Genomic DNA, 23,355 nt, shown 5'->3' on the forward strand with positions numbered 1-23,355 from the left:
TATTTTATATATATATACATCCTTTCAGATATTGCTGGAGGGAAGAAGCTGTAAATAAAGATGTTATTCAAACTAATCCTGACTATTTACTTACTCTTTGCTCTTTTACTTGTTTCAGCCATTTGACTGCGGCCATGCTGGAGCACCGCCTTTTAGTCGAGCAAATCGACCCCGGGACTTATTCTTTGTAAGCCCAGTACTTATTCTATCGGTCTCTTTTGTCGAACCGCTAAGTGACGGGGACGTAAACACACCAGCATCGGTTGTCAAGCAATGCTAGGGGGACAAACACAGACACACAAACACATACACACACACACACACATATATATATATATATATATATATACATATATACGACAGGCTTCTTTCAGTTTCCATCTACCAAATCCACTCACAAGGCATTGGTCGGCCTGGGGCTATAGCAGAAGACACTTGCCCAAGATGCCACGCAGTGGGACTGAACCTGGAACCATGTGGTTGGTTAGCAAGCTACTTACCACACAGCCACTCCTGCGCTTGTTTGTTTGTTTGTTTTTTTTTTTAATGCTGATTTCATCCAATTTTGATGAGCTAGAGAGGTGCTGGCATGGTCATGTGGTTAAGTTATTTTCCCAACCATTTGGTTTTGAGTTCAGTCCCACTCTGCCAGACCTTGGGCAAATATAACTCCAGGCCAACCAAAGTCTTGCAAATGCATTTGGTCAACAGAAATTGGAAGAAGCTCATGAATGGATTTGGTTGATTGGAAACTGAAAGAAGCCAATTCTATGCATGTGTGTGTTTGTATCTCCTACATTGCATAATAGTCGTAAATGAGCATCCCTGTCATGGGTGTCCTTCAGCTCCAGTCGTCCATGAAAATGTTCAACCATGGGAAAATATATCACCTTTCATTGGAATTAGGTGATGATTGGCAATTAGAAGGGCATCCAGCTGTAGAGAATCCACCTTAATGGATCCAGTGTTACCCATGCTAGCATGGAAGAGTGGTCATTAAGACACTGTTGAGGATTAAAGCTTAATGGAGCAAAATTGTTTCCCTCATCTTCACGTGTGTTCCACTTGAGGCTTGTAAAAAGAGGTTCATTCATACAGAATCTTTTGTTTCTAGTTCTCTATTTAAATATGTCCAGCCTGTTTGTTGCTCCACAGACTGGGAGAATATTTCCTCCTTTCAGAAACAAATACAGGCTAGTGACTGGAAGAGCATCCAGTCATAGAAAACTCTGCCCTGACACTCTCCTATCTGACCAATGCAAAGATGGGACGTAGACATTAAATTGATGATTATGGGTTGATCCACATTAGCCCTGGTTGAGCAGAGACAAGGTATGTATGTAGCCAGTTGAATGTAAAAATGTATACGGTAACGTCCTTTATTATTATTATTGTATATATAACATAATGCAAACGTGTAGCTTTTTTGTGCATTTTGTTTGCAGAAAATAAAGAAATAACAGTAATAACGTTTAATAAATGTTGCTTACTGCAAGTTATGGATGGTTCTTTTATGACTTCATTGCTTCCAGGCTTAGCTTAAGTTATTTTCGCGCCCGACATCACAAAATGCGTCTGAATAAATATTGCCAGACAGCAAATATATAGACTCAGACATTGCTTAGAAAATACTTTTCATTTTTAACCTCATATATAGTACGCACTAGGGATTTTGACCTTTAAATTTTGGGGAAAAATGTGGATTATACTCAAGGATTTACGGTATTAAAAACTTAACATTGTAAGTATTGAAAAATATCAGAAATGCTATCTTATGACACCTACAGATATGTAATGTTTCATTATAAACAGCAATTTTGTAACTCAACCAGAACACCTCTGTTTGGTAATTCATTACAAACCATAATCCTAAGAAAGAAAAGTACTAAAATCCTTCTTCAGAATGTTTTCTTGTAAGTCTTCTCAGTCTCTTCTGCCATTTTCCTCAAATTCAAATGTGTCTGAGAAGGATTTTTTGGCTTATTTACTACGGGCTTCTCTCAGTTCCCATCTACCAAATCCTCTCACAGTGCTATAGTAGAAGACACTGGATCAGTTTGATTCCTGTAATTGACTTGCAGATGTCTCTGAATAGAAGTGCTGAGGTATGAATTGGGCTTTGGTGATTTCAGCATGGGATACTCTACACCGTAACCCTTCATTAGAGAATCTCTGTCCATAAAACTCTGTGCCTACCTGCCTTTTAGTTCTTCCTTTGAGTCGTCATATGGTTTGGAGGCGCAATGGCCCAGTGGTTAGGGCAGCGGACTCGTGGTCATAGGATCACGGTTTCGATTCCCAGACCAGGCGTTGTGAGTGTTTATTGAGCGAAAACACCTAAAAGCTCCACGAGGCTCCGGCAGGGGATGGTGGTGATCCCTGCTGTACTCTTTCACCACAACTTTCTCTCACTCTTACTTCCTGTTTCTGTTGTACCTGTATTTCAAGGGGCCGGCCTTGTCACTCTCTGTGTCACGCTGAATATCCCCGGGAACTACGTTAAGGGTACACGTGTCTGTGGAGTGCTCAGCCACTTACACGTTAATTTCACAAGCAAGCTGTTCCGTTGATTCGGATCAACCGGAACCCTCATCGTCGTAACCGACGGAGTGCTTCCATCATCCATATGGTTTGTTGTTTGGAGAATAACGTTGAGCCGTTTATAAACTACTCTGTTCCTTTGAAAGGGGATTCTCACGTACCCGGCTGCACCAGATTCAATTACTTTGGTAAATCGCAAGAAAACCTTGCCTTCTTTACTGCGACTATCTATAATTATTTGTTGCCAGTTGAAGCATCAGATCTGAGGAAGGCAGATTGAACTTTGAAAATTTCCTATCAGAATCGATCTAGATCCTTTTTTGGACAATACCCTTTACAAGTTTATTGGGAACATTTAAAGTGTCAAAGAAAAATATAATGCTCTTACTATGTAGGCACCCAACAACCATTCTTCTAATATAATGGATCTAGCTACGGATACAAATGTATATAAATAATAGTATATACATACACACATATAAAAAATATGCATATGCACGTGTAGCATAGCTACGTGATATCCTCACTGTTTGAGAGATGTATTAGAAATGATCTCGTGTTAGATAGCAACCATCTTCGGCTATTTTGACCCTGTTGTGTCCACTGCTCTGATTGGTTGACATTGGCGCAGTTTGTCTCTTGACTTCGGATAATGTCCCATGACACAGTCTTTTTGGGTTCTCACTGGAGCCTTTAGCAGGTTATAAAAGTCGCCAGCAAATCACTATTTCTCATCTTAGGTTCTAGTCCTGTTCAGGACTAACCTCTGACCACAGAGCAACTCAACCATGTTCCAGCGACTCAGCCAGTTCCAGCGACAGATGACCAGACCAGACCAGCCAGCCATATTCCTGCTCTAGCCAACGAAGGTGCTAACATACACCAGCAACGCAGGACGTTTCCACCACCGACGCCTTCATCACGACGACGCCATCACCATCGTCGTCCTTCGACTTCACTACGTTTCCGTCTTGGTCACCTTCATCTCCAGCAACACCAATACGTACACAGCACTCACTCAGGTTTAGCTTTCATGCTGTTGTGATTTTCACCAAGGCTAACAGCACAGCACTACCTGCAAGAATTCCTGTATCAAGAGACCTGGCACAGCATTGAATCCAACAACCGCTACACGACTTGTGTTCAACCGGCATCTGCACTTGTGACCACCAAGCTCCTTGTTACGCAACTATTACGATTGTGTATCTTACGAACTGGTATTTATCTCCATCTTGTCTAACATATCCTGAGAGACTCATTTTATGCTCTGTATTGTATTTTGTTTTGCCTGCATACACCTTGTTTGTACTTCTGTTGCACACATGAATACATAGACACAAACACTTGTCATGTGCACATAGACACTCCACTTTGCTAGCACCCATACTTTATCTTATTGTACACATCTGTAAATAGATTCTTCTCTCTCAAACAGCAGAACGGTTGTCATCCTCCTTATTCCTTTTCGCACTTATTCTTTTATACTGTAGCAATATCGTCTCTCATTGCTATCTTCACTGTTTGAGAAGAGTATTAAGAATGACCTCGGTCGAGATTACAAACAGCTTTGGCTAGTTTAACATTGTTGTAAACACTAATTCGATTGGCTGACACGTTGGTCTCTACTACGCTCGCACCGCTGGTTATAACTTGGCGCAAAATGTCTCGACTTATTTTCGCGCCATAGTCCAAGCAGCCAATCACAGCTTTCCATTTCTGAAGTTCACTGGGAGCCTGGTGAAGCTTATAAAACAAGGTTTCTCAGAAAATATATTCGTCTTAGGTTTCCAGTCCTTCTCAGGGCGAACCTCTGACCACACAGAGCTCTTCTTAGGCTTTTAGTTCTTTTAAGAGCTAAGTCTCTGACCACACAGAGAATACTCGACCAAGTTCCAGTTTTCGAGGCAAGCGACCACCATTAATACAAGATGTTACAGATACCTCTCATACTGTTAGTGTGAAAAATCACCATGAAGAAAACGGTTACAAGATATCTATAACTAGAGAAACATAACCAAGCAGAACATATAATGAAGAAGCAGCAAGAACCAATCGACAAACATCGAAGATTTAAATTGTACACGAGACAACTACCGATTCAACTATAGCGGTTAGGTGAAATTCTCGCCACGAAGAAAACGGCTACAGTAACATGTCTGGAAGTATATTCATATCAAGAGAAAGATAAACACAACGAGTGGTTCAATTAATCTCAACTGCGACACGCAATATCTTGATATGGAAGTCTGACAGTGTACCTCATAAACGGTAAATCAATTATCTGTTTCTTGGGTTCTAGTTTCTTCTAAGAACTACCTTAAGCCATCTGTTATTACCTGTTGCCAAGCCGATACCAACAACATTAACTGTGAATCAAATCCCATCGACAATTCACTGGTCAGTACCTTTTTACGCCTAACGAACACACAGACACAAAAACATGCGAACACTTACAAACTTCCAACATCAAGCATGATTGTAAAATATGTAAAATAAATAATGTATATATCTTAAAAAGAAATCTTGTTGTCATTCCAAACTTATGTGTATTGCCGCTGCATGTAAAAGATAGTCAGTAAAATATATTAATAAGAATAGGATCATTACTATTTTTATAATACCATATATTTTGGCTTATTCTTTGTAGGGCGACCGTGCGACATTTAAAAGGAGGCATTTCTGTATCCAACTCCTTATGTACGGTCGTTTTCCCTACACACGCACACACAAAACCACGCAGCTCACTCTGGTTATGTTACTGCATGTATTATGTAGTAAGTTCCGTGTGTGATGGTATGGATGCAAACAAGTAGTGTATTGTAAATATGGGGTGGTTATGCGCAATGTGTAAGCAGTGTTTCTCAAATTTCGAAAAACGGTAATTTTTTTTTTCATTTTTACATGATCCCTTGTATTTTTTTATTCCATGTATCATGGTTAGAGAAATAAATTCATAAATACGGTGTTGAATATGATTTCACTATGGAAAAAGTTAAGGGTGATTTAGCTGTTGTTTTTAGCACATCTTACGACCATCTGATACCTTCTTTGTTTAATATTTTTCTCCCCAAAAGCACATTTCAGTTATGGGAAAATGAGTACTACTTGAGAACAGTGGTCCCGGTGCGCGCACTCGCGCTAGCTAGTCGTGACTAGTCGATCCTACAACGACTTCCTAGCAAAGTAAATAAAACACAAAATAAATAATTTTTTTCCCACAAAGTAAATAAAACACAAAAACACACAGTAAGGATCGACTAGTCATGGCTAGCTAGCGCGGATGCGCGAGTACGCGAGTGCGCGCACCGGGACCACTGTTGTCAAGTAGTACCGCCTGGCTTGTACACCTCCATAATATTTTAAAACGGTAAGGCAGCGAGCTAACATAACGCAATGGGGGAAATGCTTGCAGGCATTTCAAATTCCACCGAGGTCGACCTTTGCCTTTCAGCCTTTCAAAGTCAATAAAATAGGCACCTGTTGAGCCCTGGAATCGATGCAATCGACTTAACCCGTTCCCTAACTTGCTGGCCTTGTGCCAAAATTCGAAATCACCTTCCCAGATGATAATATAACTTAACAGAGGTCAACAGTTTCTGACACGCTGCTGCTGCTTCATTATAGATTCCATGACTCATTGAATTTCAGGAAAGAAGGAATGACAAAAGAAAAGTTTATTTATTTTCGTTAAAGGAAGTAAACAAACTCGTTACTTTTATATTTCTGCCGAAACTACTTTCTCTCGTAGTCAACCTATCGTGTCATGGCATAATCCGACCTTGCGTCATTAAATGTGACAATTCTTTCATTAAATTCAAGTGACATTTAAAAACAATTCTGGCTATTTTCTATAACCGTATATACAACCATGGTTTCGTTTTTTATTTACTCTGCCGCTCAAGGCATAAAAACATTTCCAAAACACTTTGCCGAAACTTGCTTTAAACAACAGGTGTAATAAACTCGCTTTAAATGTCAGGTGTAATAAATCCGACGTGTTTCCGCGTCGTCTTTGCCTACTATATGTCATTCACATACTGAAGCTACGATTAAAAAATCTATATATATATAAAGCTGAAGTTGTCTGTGTATGGCAGGTTTTGGTAGCCTGAGACCCTGCGGCGCAAGTTGACCAAAATTGAGAGTATGATAGAAGAAGGCTTGCTCTTCCTTCCGTAGAAGAAAAAAATCAAGTCGGACAATGTTAACACCAAAAATTATTTACATCAAAAAGGTGCTTTTTTTTTCTATGAAAATCCCTATTATTTACGATTTTTTGACTGCTGTGTTGCCATTTTTCGGTGTATTTCAACCAGAAAAATGTTCACTTAAAGAGAATAACAAGCTACATAATGCAAAATATTTACTTTTCAAAAATTCCAATTCTAAAGGGTCGAAACAAGCCCGAGCAACGCTGGGCTATACTGCTAGTCTATATATGTATATATATATTTATCCAAATGCCTGACAATGGAATTGGGATTAGGGCTTCCTGAGCATCGTGAGGGTCCATATAAGATTTTTAGGGGCCTACGCAACAAAATAGTAAATCGGGGACCCACAATAGTATTTCAAGGGCCCCTAAAATAATTTTGCTTTAAATGTATGCATTGGTATGTATTGAAAGAAACAGTTAAGTTTCTTTTTCTAACATTGTACATAGTTCAACCTACACAAACTAGTGAGTGAAAAACAAAACAGGAATTTTGAAAGAAGTCTCTATAAAACCAGTTTTTAACCCCCGAATAGCTGTGGGAGTCCACCAGAATAAAATAGTAATGAAAGGGTTTCATAGATTTTTAAAAAATGGTTGAGAACCCTTGATCTTGAACAATGTAACTGAATTCAAGCTTGAGTTTTTATTTTGCTACACCTATTTACATTATTTATTCGAAACTTGTATAAAGAAGTAAATAGCTGCAAATATAGATACATCCGCATTTAACTAATACAAACGCATAGTGGACAGGTATAGCAATAAAACGTAAATACATGCGCAATTTCACCCACCTGGTGAAGTCACTGCCCTAGTTTTATCGATGTGTGTCAATAGATAGATAACAGTTACTGACGAGGAAGATATATATATGTATATTCTTAAAACCCCATGATGGGAAAACCGATATACTTCGCGCTCTTTGAATTCTGTGCCATTTTACCTGTAATCGTTAATGGTGAGAAACTATGAGTATTTCCTTATTCTTCTCTCAATTTTATTAGATAATGTTTAATTGATAATGCATACTGAATAAGAAGCTTTTTATATTTTAACTATTTGACAAGGACCCACCTAACTGACCTGCTTTCAAGCGTTTAGAATAATGTAACCGAATTCCAGCTTGCATTTTTGTTTTATAAACCTTTTTACTATTATTATTATTTCTTTATTCATATTATTCGATTTATTCTTATTATCGATACTGTCATGTGAGACTTTGGCTGGTGTTTTGGATTTCCATATACTACAATTAATATTAAGCCTAGCTTCAGTCATAATTATAAAACGGAATTAAACCAGAGGGGCTTTTCTCTTTTGCTGTAAATGTCAGGCCATATCGCAACATGTATAAATGTGCATATATTTACATACCTGCATAAATGATTCACAGCTAACTCGAATTACAGGATTTCGCGTATATAGAGATTGTAAAGTATGGTCACAAATTTCGAGATACGGTCTGAAATTTCGTGCTTATGTTTTAGTAATTTAAAAACTACACTTTCCTCTTAGCCAAAAGCCCACTTCTTTGCATTTTACCTATGATCAAAGTATATATAACAATTTTAAAACCTGTAATCACGATACATGTTTATGGTTGTATGTATGAAATCTAACTTTTTCATTGTTTTACGAGTTTGTGTTTATTTTCTCGTGTTACGAGTATCTCTCTATCTCTCTCATGTGTGTGAAGAGACAGGGAGAGTAATGTTGCTGGTGTGCAAGAGAGACGACGGCGCTGGTATGGTCGTGCGTTGCGTATGGATGAGGACAGCTATGTGAAAAAGTGTCATACCCTAGCAGTTGAGGGAACCCGTGGAAGAGGTAGACCCTGGAAGACCTGGGATGAGGTCGTGAAGCTCGACCTTTGAACATTGGGCTTCACCAAGGCAGTGACTAGTGACCAAGACCTTTGGAGATATACTGTGCTTGAGAAGACCCGGCAAGCCAAGTGAGACCATAGACTTTGCTTGCGAAAACCTGTTGAGGTGAGTGAAATCAAAATCACTGGCGTGGCCGATGACAGTACCGCCTGATTGGCACCCGGGCCACTCGAACGTTAAAATCACCATCCAAGCGTGATCGTTGCCAGGGCCGCTGACTGGCTCTCGTGCCAGTGGAACGCTAAAATAACCATCCAAGCGTGATCGTTGCCAGGGCCGCTGACTGGCTCCCGAACCGGTGGCACGTAAAAAGCACCATTCAAGCGCGATCGTTGCCAGCGTCGCCTTAATGACACGTGAAAAACAACATTCGAGCGTGGTTGATGCTAGTACCACCTGACTGGCACCCATGCCAGTGGCATGTTAAAAAAGCACCCCTTACACTCTAGGAGTGGTTGGCATTAGGAAGGGCATCCACCTGTAGAAATTTTGCCAGATCAGATTGGAGCATGGAAAGCGGACGTTAAACGACGATGATGATTATATATATATATATATATATATATATACTAGCATTAAAGACCCGTCGTTGCCGGGTCATAATGCTAGTGCATGTATATATGTGTATATATATGTGTACATATTACATGTACACATAAAATACACAATACAAAGTGGTACTAGTAGCGTAGACTGGACCCGGTTCGCGCACACGCGCAAACTGGGTCCAGTCTACGCTACTAGTAGTACTTATATATGTGTGTGTATGTATGTATAAATATACATTTATGCTTCTATGTATGTATAAATATACACACACACGCATGCACACATATCAATTCTTCCTCTTCCCGCAAACTCCAAAAGAACCTACCTCATACAATCGCTCTCTCTCTCTCTCTCTCTCTCTCTCTCTCGTTTTCACGCTGATTTCAAAAGATCCCTTTTCCCCACAACCCCATTTTTTACGGAAACCGACGATCTTCTTCCCAAATGTAAATAAACACACGTGGTTTACAGGTGACAGTCGTGTGACTAGTAACACAAGATCACCAGCGTGCAATTTGATCAGGGAACGTTGATTTGATGGAGCGAAGGCGCTTTAGGTACGCACACACATTTGATCACTATAAATAAACCGGCGGAAGTAAAGAATGTGTACACCACCTGTTTTCAGTGGGGGTTTTTTCCCCTCCAAAAAAATTTTTTCGGATCTGTTTTCGATATAGTAGAATGCGATTTGGGCCAAAAATTAGGGTTTCAAAATTTAAATTTCCCGACATGCTAGAAACAACAGCTAAACGACAGTGTTCTTGGAAAAACTTACCCGCTTTCATAAAGGCTAAAAGTAAAACATTCGGAGGTAATGGGTGGAGGTTGGGGGGGCAAGACTTCCCACACACACACCCACACAAAAACACGCAGTACCTGGAACCATGTGGTTCATAAGCAAGCTACTCCTATGCCTATTTATTATTTTTTTTTCAAACATAAACCCCCTGTTTTCGGCTACGGAGAACACGAATCTGCAAAAAAATTGGCGAAAATCGGCATTTTAAAATTACTCCCACCCTAAATTCTTCATAGATAGATATGGCTGGTTTTATGGGGTTACCCTAGTTTTCACATCCATAAAGCTTGACAACATTTCCTCAAACCCTAAACCCGTTGGCCTGTGGCCTCTCTAGAAAAATGGAGGGGGGAAAAGACTTTGTAACTATAGGTCAACATCAAGGTACTGTCTCCGTATGACTGTTGGATCCAGGACGCCAACAGGAATTTCCAGAAGTATATGCAGGGTTTGAAGAATTCCATCCTGGTGTTAAGAATTTTCCCCACATTGAAGGTGTCTTTAATATCCTTGACTGTTTGGTTATGCACAATTTACAGTGCTTGGTCCCATTGATATAGGGGCCTGAATTTTCTAAGATCTTCCATGTGGAGTCCCTTCATCTTTCAGCTGCCATACATGGCTGGCTAGGGACATAGTGTATCTCCTCTCTGCAATCCTGAAAGAGGATCTGTGGTTGGAGGGGCGCTGCTTGAACATGTTCTTGGAACATCTGATGTATATTCATGTGTGAGTGTTGGTGATGTTGATGCTAATGCGACCACTGTTGCTGCTGTTGTTGTTGTTGTTAAGCAACAAGATGGGTAAGGGTGATAAGGTGATGGTCTAGGGCTTAGGGGCGGGAGACCCCAGACCTTGGAAAAGAAAAAAAACTTTGGTCGTCTTGTTGTAGTTGAGGGCTCTTCGTTGACGCCCCACACCACTGGGAAGTGGCCCTCGAAGTCGTCGCTGGAAATGGAGATCTCCAGGTCCAAATTCTTGGACAGCAATGTTGCTGGTGCTGGTGATGTTGGTATTGGTGCTGGTGCTGTGAATGCTGGCAAAGGGGAGAATCGGTGGTGGTGGTGGTGTTGTTGATGGTATTATAGTCATCATCATTAGTATTGCTGGAGCTGTTATTGGCCTGTTGTGGTGGCTGGTGTTGTTGCTGCTGTAATTGTTATCATTAGTGCTGCTGCTCTTATTCCTGCCGTTGTCATTGGAGAAGCTGCTACTGTTGCTACTAGGGTCTGCTACCACCTCAACTTCATAGACAACTTCCTTTGTTTAGCAATGCCCCCCCCCCCCCCCACTGGGCATCTGTTGTAGACCCTGCATGAACATCACACCTTCACTCATGGCTTAGGTGTGTTAACTAGAATTCTCTTTATATTGGGGGCACAGCTAAAAGGGACCATTAGGTTTTGCCTGTTGAAAGTGCATTCATAGCTCTGTGATTGTGTGAAGTGTTTACCTACTGGTCTAACGAATACCTTACCTACACACATTTTTATGTTGTGGAAGAAGTTGAGGGAGAAACCAAGTGATATTTCTATGGTGCTTCCTTCTGTGGGTGTTAGGGCCTGGCATGTAGGAGATGCGATCCCTAAACCTGCTAGCAGCTAATGCCTCATTATAGTTGCGTGTTGCATCTCAAAAATCTCTTGGATAGGTTCGTGATCCTCTTGCTGACATCTTTCAGCAGGTTTTTGAACATGATGGGTGGGTGGGTGGCAGGCGGCCGTGTTGATGTGTGTCAGCTGTTAATAGTTTTTCAGTTTTTCTAAGTTTCTCAATTCCCTGCTCTTCCAGTTTATGTGTTGAAGATGTAATTTATGAGTGAGTGGCTAGCATGTGTACTTACCCTTATTATCTTGAGTTCAGTGTTTGATATTAATCTAACTCTTCTATTATATTCTCACCTAATGTTCTCTTTCATTTCTGTGTGTTGTATTTTAGCTGTTTTGTCTACTCCAAGACATTTGTGTGGGTAATTGCAGTCTCATTCTCTGATTTCTGTGTCTATTTCAAGTGCCGTGTTTCCAGTGCTGATTAATTTGCCTCTTCTCAGTGTCACTAAGGCATATTTGTCCAGCCCCATCCTCATTCCAATGTCCTTCATGAAGCTATGGACAATTTTGAGAAGGTTTCTCTGTTCCGTGGTGTTTTTAGTAAAAATTTTAAAATCATCCTTTTTAGTAGATGGTTTATTGTTCATCGATAGCATCTATGACCCATGATAGTTTCATTTGAAAAGTTTGTTAGTGGAGCCAGAGCAAGCTAGAACAGCAGGGGTGACAGTCACCTTGAGAAAACCATCTTCATATGTGTATAGGGCAGGTTTTAATGACTTGTGATTCATTTTCCAGCATTATACTGGTTTTCCAGTTTCCTATTGTATGTTTAATATATTTTAGTAATGTTGGAGTTACTTTATTTGTGTGGAGAGATTCTAGTATCAATCATCATCATCATCATCATTGTTTAACGTCCGCTTTCCATGCTAGCATGGGTTGGATGATTTGACTGAAGACTGGCAAACCAGATGGCTGCTCCAGGCTCCAGTCTTGATCTGGCAGAGTTTCTACAGCCGAATGCCCTTCCTAATGCCAACCACACCGAGAGTGTAGTGGGGGCCAGTCAGGCAGTACTGGCAATGACCTCACTCGAATCTTTTTACACATGCCACCGGCACAGGTGCCAGTAAGGTGACATTGGTAATGATCACGCTTGAATGATGCCCTTTTATGTGCCACTGGCATGGAAGCCAGTTGGTCGCTCTGGCAACGATCACGCTCGGATGGTGCTCTTGGCACCCTATGGCACGGGGGCCAGTCAGGCGGTACTGGCAATAACCTCACTCAAATCTTTTTACACATGCCACCAGCACAGGTGCCAGTAAGGTGACACTGGTAATGATCACACTCAAATGGTGCCCTTTTATCAGTGAGTGTGGAACTCTGTTGAATGCTTTCTGTTAATCAATCCAAGTCCTTCTGAGAATTGTCTTTCTCTTACGGCCCCCTGTAATGTCTCATTTTACCAGAAGCTGCTCCTTACAACCAGAAATCCCTTTCTGGCACTGCTTTTGCTCTTCTGGTAAAACATTGTTGTTTTCCAGGTGTATTAGAAGCCAGTTATGGATGACCGATGGAAGGATTTTCTACATTGTTGATAAGCACATTATTTTATAAGGCCTGTAATTTTTTGGCTGTATGGTGTCTTTGTTCCTGGAAACTTGGGTGGTTTGTCCTTCCAGCATCCAGTTTGGTATTGATTCTAGTTCACTTATCAATAAATTAAATGTTGCTTATTGTTGTTGTTATTATTATTATCATTATTCTGTAGTTTTATTTTTATAGCGTGCTTTCACTTCACTACCGAGCGCAGCTCTGTGTGCCTTGGGTATGTGCTGTGATTTGTTGTGATGCTCTGATGGTTATTGTATGGAAAGTGTTCTGCGTAGGATGTGTGCAGTGCCTAGTAGTGCAATTTTCTGTATGTTATATGTGTTTGTAAGTCCTGGTGTTTTTGTTATGTATTTGTCTGAATATTTTTTTATCATGCCTAATGCACCTACTATGATAGGAATTGTTTCTGTTTTCAGATTCCACATTCTAGTTACCTCTATTTCCAGGTCTTTGTATTTTGAGAGTTTCTCCATTTCTTTTAGAGACACGTTATTATTATTATTATATTATTATTATTATTATTATTATTATTACTGCTGTTGTTATTGTTGTTGTTGTGGTGGTGGTGGTGTCGTCGGTGGCAGTGGTGGGGGTAAGATTGACCAAATGCTGAGTGGCATTTCTTCTGTCTTTACATTCTAAGTTGAAATCCTGCCAAGGTTAACTTTGCATTTCATCTTCTCGGGGTCAGGAAAATATGTACCAGAGGAACCCTGGGTTCGATGTCTTTGATTAGACTCTTCCCTCCAAATTCTAGGCCTTGCACCCGTATCAGAAAAGATCATTATTATTATTATTATGATTATTTAAGGTGGCCAGCTGGCAGAACTGTCAGCACATCAGGCGAAATGCTTAAGGGCATTTTGTCTGTCGCTACTTTCTGAGTTCTAATTCCACTGAGGTCGACTTTGCCTTCCATCCTTTCAGGGTCGATAAATTAAGTACCAGTGAAACATTGGGGTCAGTGTAATCAACTAGTCCCCCACCCCCAACAACTGCTGCCCTTGCGGCAAAATTTTAAACCATTTGTGGTAGTGGTAGTAGTAGTAGTAGTAGTGGTGTTGGTGGTGGTGGTGGTGGTGGTGGTGGTAGTAGTAGTAGTGGTGGTAGTAGTAGTAGTAGTGGTGGTAGTAGTAGTAGTGGTGGTAGTAGTAGTAGTGGTAGTAGTAGTGGTAGTAGTAGTGGTGGTAGTAGTAGTGGTAGTAGTAGTAGTAGCAGTAGTAGTGGTGGTAGTGGTAGTAGTAGTAGCAGTAGTAGTGGTAGTGGTAGTAGTAGTAGTAGTAGTAGTAGTAGTGTGATAAGCTGACAAGATGCTTAACGATATTACTTCTGCCTCTTTACAAATTCCACAAAAGTAGACTTCACCTTTTTAAATTTTCAGGTGTAATAAAGTAAGTTGAACCCCAGGGGTCAATGCAGTCAGCTAACCACTCTCCAGGAAATTGCTGGTTCTGTGCCAAAATTAGAAATTTCTATTCTTGTTGTTGTTGTGCTGATCCCTATTTCTATTATTGTAGTCGTTGCAGGTAGAAGTTGTGTTGTTTGTACATATACGGAATTCAACGAAATATCTGGGAGTGTAAGAGAGATCCTCACCAACAGAAACAACGACAAATGCAAAGACTTAACTCCTGAAGACATTAACGTTGAAAACCCCACTGCTCAAGAGTCGGCCAAATTAGAAGACTGCCCAGTGGAAAACAACCAGTACACCGATACGTCTTGCGGCACACTAACTGGTTCAGTTAATGCTACCCTTCTTGGATCTAGTAAGTTAATTAATATTAATATAAATTGAGAACTAAGGTGGTGAGCTGGCACAATCATTATCACACTGGCAAAATGCTTAGGGGCATTTTGTCTGTCGCTACGTTCTGAGTTCAAATTCCGCCGAGGTCGACTTTGCCTTTCATCCTTTCAGGGTCGATAAATTAAGTACCAGTTACGCACTGGGGTCAATCTAATTGACTTAATCCCTTTGTCTGTCCTTGTTTGTCCCCTCTGTGTTTAGCTCCTTGTGGGTAGTAAAGAAATTATATATATATATATATGGGACCAGTTACGTTCTGAGTTCAAATTCCGCCGAGGTCGACTTTGCCTTTCATCCTTTCAGGGTCGATAAATTAAGTACCAGTTACACACTGGGGTCGATCTGATTGACTTAATCCGTTTGTCTGTCCTTGTTTGTCCCCTCTGTGTTTAGCTCCTTGTGGGCAATAAAGAAATAAGAATCGTTATCACACTAAGCAAATTGCTTAGTGGCATTTTGTCCCACATTTGAACTTTCAAATTCAAGTTCAAATTCAACCAAGGTTGACTTTGCCTTTTATCCTTTCATGGTCGATAAAATAAGTACGACTTGAATGTTGGGCTTGATGTAATCAACTTATCTCCTACCCTCAAAATTGCTGGCCTTGTGCCACAATTTTGAAATTAATATTAACTGATTACATCGTCATCATTCATCATTTATCATCATGTGGCTTTGTGGTAAGAAGCTTGCTTCCCAACCACATGGTTATGGGTTCAGTCCCACTACATGGCACCTTGGGAAAGTACCTTCAGCTGTAGCCTCAGGTCAAAGGCCAATAAAGTCTTGTCAGTGGATTTGGTAGACAGAAAATGAAAGATGTGTGTCGCATGTGCGCTTGTGTGTGTGTGTGTGTGTGCCTACCTGTATTTGTCCCCCCACCACCGCTTGACAACCAGTGTTGGTGTGTTTACATCTCCATAACATAGTGGTTCAGCAAAAGAGAATGATAGAATAAGTACCAGGCTTAAAAAAATAAGTTTTAGGATAAATTTGTTCAGCTAAAATCCTTCAAGGTGGTGCCCCAGCAGGGCCACAGACTAACGACTGAAACAAGTGAAAGAGAGATCAAAGATTGTTTTAATGTCCATTCTTGCATGGAAGTTTATTTGAGCCAGATCTTTCTATGACCAAATCTCTTTCCAGTCATTGACACTGAATTTTTTCCAAGCAAGGTAATATTTCTCCATTGGCCAAACATTTTTGCAAAATATTCAAAATGAACAACATTCATTTACAATAATCACATAATTTTAAGACAAAAAGACACAAACATACACACACTCTCACAAGCATACATACATGCATACATGCGACTGGCTTCACCCAGTTTCTTGCTATCAAATGCTCTCACAACGCTTTTGTTAACCAGAGCCTATTGTAAAAGACACCTGGCTAAGGTGCCACACAGTGGGACTGAACTCAAAACCATGTGGCTGGGAAGCAACTGTGCCTATATAACTGTTATAAATATAATATACACAGACACATACACACATGTACTCACACACACATATATGTACACACATATACATACATACACAAATGCCTGATATTCAATCAACTGGATTATCTGAATCTGAATTAACCTGTTAGTGGTCAAGCATTTCACTAACCTGTTGTGTCTGGGGAGAGTCATTTTCTTTTTGTGCCTTATAATGTAACACACTCACAGGTAAAATTTCCACTTATTTTTATTTTCCTAAAATTTTCGTTGCATCTTGCAACGTTTTGAGAGTCAAAACTATTGAAAAGGTTGCAAGATGCAACGAAAATTTTAGGACAATAACAATAAGAAAAAAGTGGAAATTTCATTGGTGAGTGTGTTACATTATAAGGCACAAAAAGAAAATGACTCTCCCTAGACACAACAGAATATGCTTCAACACACGAACTCACATAAAGAATCTTGCAAACCAAATCCAGAAACGAAATATTTCACTAACCTGTGTACTTTTAATGTAATTCTCATGCAGAATCAATGTGAGACTATGTGACAAAGATGTAGCTTTTGAATTATAATTACAATCTACCCAAGGTACTTCTATAAAATTTCTGTCCACTCAATTTTACTCACAAGTTATGGGTGGATCCAAGGCTATAGAAAATAACTTTTGCCTCATATTCTACACAGCAGGATTGAACCGAGAATACTGTAGTTGTGGAGTAAAAACTTTTTAACTATTACAGTCAAACTGTGTCTACATATATATCATCGTCATCTTTTAACATCCATTTTTCATGTTGGCATGACTTGGAGGGTTTGACTGGGGTCTGGAAAGCCAGGAGGCTGCACTAGGCTCCAGTCTGATCTGGCAGTGTTTCTACAGCTAGATGACCCTCCTAATGCCAACCACTCCAACAGTGTAGTGGGTACTTTTTATGTGCCACCGGCACAGGGGCCAGGGGGGGCTGGCAATGACCACGATTGGTTGGTGCTTTTTATGTGCCACCAGCACGGAAGCCAGTCATGGCGGCATTGGCATCATCCACATTCAGATGGTGCTTTTTACATGCCACCGGCACAGGGACCACAACTACAATTTCCATTTGATTTTGGTTTTGATGTACTTGACTCAATCAGTCTCCTCAAGCAGGGCATGTTGCCCTACGATCCAAGGTACTTTTTGAGTGGGCTGGTTATGCAACACTTGGGTAGGTTACAGCTGTGGACTCACTTTATTTCCCAGGTCTTCTCAACCACAGCATATCTCCAGAGGTCTCGATCTTTTGTCATTGCCTCTGTGAGGCCCAATATTCGAAGGTCATGCTTCACCACCTCACTCCCATGTCTTCCTGGGTCTCCATAGAGGGTATGTTTACCTTGTAAAGAGATGGTTACATCCAAGGAAATGCTGGTTCAATACCTAGTATCATTGGGGAATGACATTCCCTTAAAATGATAAGTATATATTAAGCATATAGTTTATATCCAATTAAATGAAGAAAATAAAATGGAGAATAGGAAGTTAATAATTCTTTATTATTAAGAAATTGGTCATCTTTGCTTCTTACAGCCATTTCAAATAATACTCAATAATTTAATTACAAATTTGTGCATTAAATTTGCATTTATGTGACATGAGCACAATTTCATCAGAGAAAAAGATACACCTTGAGATATCATATGTGGTCCTGTCATTCCATAAGGCCTTAAGGTGAATGCTGCTACATATATTGAGGTTCTGAATAAAGTTGTTAAACTTTTGATCAACAGTGTATGCAATGGAAGACGTTATGTCTTTCAACAAGATTCTGCCCCATCACACAAGGCTCATATGAACCAGAATGAATGGCTGACAGTTTGCATGATCCCATCACCCTCAACATTTGGCCACGTAGAGGCAGTTAATGATGCCTGTGGTGGTTTTATTGAATGAAATTATTAAGGTGACAATTTAGTTTTATGTTTGATATAAAAATATGTTTTTTTCCTGCTTTTATATAAGCGTTTTTTAAAAACTATGTATCTGTTCTGAAATACCGTCTGCACCAGGTATATATATATATATATTATATATATATATATATATATATATATATATATATATATATATATACATATCATCATCATCATTTAACATCTGTTTTCCATGCTGGCATGGGTTAAATACTTTGGCAGAAGTTTACCTACTGAAGAGCTGCCCAAGGTCCATGTCTGTTTTGACATAGTTTCTATGGCTCTATGCCCCTCCTAACACCAACTGCTTTACAATGTGTACTGGGTGCTTTTACACACACGTGTGTGTTTGAGTGTGTGTGTGTGTGTGTGTGTGTGTGTGTGTGTGTGTGTGTCACTTTGCCTGTGACATTGCATAATAGTTCAAAACAAATGTCACCATCACTCAAGTGGTCTTCATTTCCAATGTTCTGAGACAAATCTGGTCATGGAGAAATATTACCTTACTTGAAAACAGGTGAGGGCTGGTGATATGAAGGGCATCCAGATTTAGAAAATCAACCTCAATAATCTCCGTCCAATGCACACAAGCATGAAAATGTGGTTCTTAAAACAACGATGACAAGCAGCCTTTCTTTACATGGCAAACCAATATGAAATATGCAGCTGTTTGATGTGATTAAAAATCTGAAGCAAAAAGTGTAACAACTGAATTTGTTTTGATGGAAAGCAAAACATTTCCAAAGTGAAACTGTTACATATCATGTGAATCTAAACAAGAAAACAGGTGTAAACTTGGGCAGGGGGTGGGTAGGGTGTTTCCAATTTAGAAATGCAAATATACAGTCATTCTGCAATCCAAAACAAAAATCTGGTTCTAAGTGTCTCAACTAAAATATTAGCTCCACTGTGTGTGTGTGTGTGTGTGTGTGTGTGTGTGTGTGTGTGTGTGTGTGGGCGCGCGTGCGTCCATGTGTTTGAAAATCACAAAAGAAAAGACCACTTGTATCTCATAAACAGAATTAGATAAGATTAAGGCATCTATGAATTGACCAAAGTCCTGCAGTCTTTGCCTTCTTATACAGAAGCTTCACCTCAGCTACAATCCTATCTTACATCTTAACTGGTAATAAAGAAATGGTTTCAGTCCACTTACACATGCCTAAATTCCTCCTTGACAATTTCAAAGAAGACACAGCCATTCTGTTGCCTGGCAGACAACAACCACTGACCTATACAGGTTACACTGCCATCATATTAGTTTGGAACCTACCAATTTGTACCGTCACCTGAACAAGTGAGGAAGACCACAAGTCAAGTTGTGTACTATCTGTTTATCATCTCTCATAAAATATGTTTGTGTATTGGAGGATGTGTGTTTATGTACACCTTCTGGTGATGTATATTGGTAAAAGATGTAAACACGGATGAGGAAACTGATAAACAGGTGCTTTTGAATGAGGCACATTATGGTATTTGTTCTACCTGTATAATACAAGCAATCTTTTGTCATCGTATAATCAATGAACCCATCACTGTCCTATTGTAAAATCTGTGATCAATAATTCTAATTTTTTACAAAATATTATGTAAAATAAATAAATAAATAAAATTTGCTATAAAGTGAGCATGATAAGTTTTCACAACCGTAATACACATCTGAGAACTTACATTTCTTCAATCAAGAGGTCACCGTGTATTTCTGCTTGTACTTTGCATGTCTTAATATAAAACCATTTTGAGAACATTCTTAAATTTAAATGTGATTTTTGTTTTAGAAGCGACTCAATAATGTAAATGTTATCAATATCGCATACTCAGTGTAAGATGGTGAGCTGGCAGAATCATAAGCACACCAGACGAAATGATTGGTGGCAGTCCATCCATCTTTTACATTCTGAGTTCAAATTCTGCCAAGGTCGACTTTACCTTTCATCCTTTCAGAGTCAATGAAATAAGTACCCTTTGAGTACTGGGATCAATGTAATCAACTTATCCCTTCCCCAAAGTTGCTGGCCTTGTGCCAAAATTTGAAACCAATTTCACATACTTAATGTATGTGTCTTGTTAAATGCTACAAAACTGCAGTATTTCATCTCAGAGAAGTCTCCCTCTCGATGTATAGTGTTGAAAAACACAGCCTACAGCTTTGAAGTTATACTTTGTTTTTTTAAAGAGACTTCCCTTAGACAAAATACTGGAGCTTTGTAGTTTTTAATCACACACATCCATTAAGTATGTGATGTTGATACAATATTCTACTAAAAAAACTAATGCAAATGATTTTTACTTTGTAGAATCGAGAGTGACTGTATTTCACCGTGGATGTTTGGAAATTGAGAAAGATAGCCCAAGAATATGTGCTGAAAGGACCAATACAGAAATAGACATGAAATCAAACCTGGCCGTTATATTTTCTAGCATTAGCAAGTACAAAATTCTGTCATTTTCAGGACGCAGGTGTGTCTGTGATGACCATGTTTGCAACGAGGAATCTATTGCCGCCAGAAGTATGTATGCTTCAAATAGTCTCCTACTTTTAGGTTTTACCATTTCTATGTTGTCTCAGGCCCTGATCAAGGATTATTAATTAAGCAGAGAACAAAAGAAATTGTAAATGCTTGTTTTTGATTATATTTTGTTAATGCAATTGCGTACTTTACTTTGATAAGCATTTTATACTTGTTTAAATAAAATATAAATTCTTGTAAATTTTTGATAACCTGTATATCTATCAGTCTGTCCGTATATTCAACCAATCAAACTATTCATTACCAAGTCCAACCAAAGAAATATATTTTGTTGTATTTCTCACCGTTGTATAAAAATGTGAATTCAACAAATACAAGAACATTTATATCAAAATCATTTCTTCATAATATCTGTCTAGATTGGAAGTTTAATAAAGAAAATGCATAGAAATAACTGGTTTTTTTTTGTTTTTTTTATCTTCCGCTTACCTATTACAAAGCTCCTAAAATTTCTAGACTTCAGTAATCCTGTGTAGTCCTATTTCATCTTTTTATTGTTTTTTTATTGGTGCCTGCATGGCTCCAGGTTCAGCCACCCTGCATAGCACCTTGGCTAAGTTGTCTTCTACTACAGCCTCAAGCTATGCCTTGTGGGTGGATTTAGTGGAACGAAACTCAAGCAATGATGGGGGTTCCTTTCAGCTACCCTGTTGTGGTCTTGTTTTGAAAACAACTTTTCAATTTTGTTCGTATCGGCTTTCAAATTTTGCTAGTAGCTTCAGGCATCATGTTTTGTTCCAAAATCCTACCTCGGTCTTCATTTCCATCAGCCATCTTACTTCCTTTTGGCTACCCATATAAATAAACATACCTGGCCAACATGTGCTTCATTATGGATTTAGCCATCTTACATTGGCATTAGGAAGGGCATCCAGCCGTAGAAACACTGCCAGATCTGACTGGGCCTGACGAAGCCTTCCAGCTTCACAGACCCCAGTTGAACCGTCCAACCCATGCTAGCATGGAAAGCGGACGCTAAATGATGATGATGATTTCACTCACATCCATCCAGTTACGTGCAGATAAGTTTTTGTTTCTCCCTTCCTCGCTTAATTCCACACTGTATTCTAGTATTCTATCTTATGCTGATGATACTAAGATATTTGTGGGTGGTACCAAGTCCCAACCAGACCAAGAGTGGAACAATGTAGTTCACAAGGCCATTAGAACAAAGAAACAAGCTTGGAAGGACTGGAAGCATGGTGGTGGCAAGGAGCTATTTCAGGCAGCTAGAAGGGAAGCTAGGAAGCGGGTATACTTAGCCAGGGGTGAAGCAGAAAGGGAGAGGTTTGCCAATGTTCTGCAGCATGAAGGTCAGTGGCTTGAAGTGTTTCAGATTGCAAGACAGTGTAGCAGGCAAAATTGTGATGTTGTAGAGAAATGTGTTTGCATGGATGATGGTTCACTTGCAGTTAGTGACTCTGAAAAGAAAGAGGCTTGGAAGTGCCACTATGAAAGGCTACTAAATGTTGCATTGTAGACAAAGCCATGAAGGATATGAAGACAGGAAAATCCCCTGGCCCATCCGGAATAACCATCCGGAGATGTTTAAGATATCTAGTGTGGTTATGGTTTAATCACCCCTATCGTTAATTGGGGGGTAGGCGAAGGAGTCATGCCCAGTGACTGGTGTAGCAGCACCATAATCAACTGCTACAAATGTAAAAGTGATGCCTTAGATAGAAATAATTACGGAGGTATCAAATTGTTGGATCAGGTGATGAAAGTCACAGAGAGGTTCATAACCCAACTAATTAGGGAGAGAGTTTGTCAATATGAGTTTGGCTTTGTGCCAGGGAGAAACACCAATGGTGCTATATTTCTGGTAAGGCAGCTGTAGAAGAAATACCTAGCCAAAGATAAACCTTTGTACTTCACTTTTGTTGATATGGAAAAAGCCTTTGATGGGGTCCACCAATCCCTTATCTGGTCAATGAGAAAACTAGGGATAGACAAGAGGTTAATGAGATCTGTACAAGCCATGTACTGGGATGCTGCCTATAAGGTGAGGGTTGGCAACAAGTATAGCAATGTATTCAGGTTACAAGTAAGGGTTCACCAAGGATCAGTCCCCGGCCCCCTCCTGTTCAATAACCGGAATTTAAGATGTGCTGCCCCTGAGAGCTCCTCTATGCTGATAACCTTGTTCTTATAGCTGAATCACTACCAGAACTAGAGGAGAAATTTCAGGTGTGGAAACAAGGTCTATAATTGAAGGTCCTTCAAGTTAACCAAGCAAAAACCAAAGTTTTAGTAAGTAAGAAAGCAGAGAAGTCATAGATGCTTTCAGGTAGATGTAGGAAAGGCAAAGGTAGAAATTCTATAAGATGTACCCAATGCAAGCTATGGACACATAAAGAGGTGCTGCAATATCAGAGGAAGGCTAACTGGGAAAATAGTTTTTGTGTGTGGAAGGTGCACAGGTACAATGAACACTAAAAATGTACAGA

At 39.7% G+C, this 23,355-nt stretch overlaps 1 protein-coding gene across 1 annotated transcript; it reads left to right on the forward strand.

Moving 5' to 3' along the window:
- Positions 1-7,505: 7,505 nt before the first annotated feature.
- LOC115216548 lies at positions 7,506-21,299 on the forward strand. Its single transcript, XM_029786005.2, has 3 exons — positions 7,506-7,715; positions 14,682-14,933; positions 20,672-21,299. The coding sequence occupies exons 1-3, from the start codon at positions 7,649-7,651 to the stop codon at positions 20,962-20,964; spliced, it is 612 nt and encodes a 203-aa protein (XP_029641865.1). The 5' UTR covers positions 7,506-7,648; the 3' UTR covers positions 20,965-21,299.
- The last annotated feature ends 2,056 nt before the right edge of the window (positions 21,300-23,355 follow it).

The sequence above is a fragment of the Octopus sinensis genome, linkage group LG10 (genome assembly GCF_006345805.1).
Source record: "Octopus sinensis linkage group LG10, ASM634580v1, whole genome shotgun sequence".
NCBI classification, from domain to species: domain Eukaryota; kingdom Metazoa; phylum Mollusca; class Cephalopoda; order Octopoda; family Octopodidae; genus Octopus; species Octopus sinensis.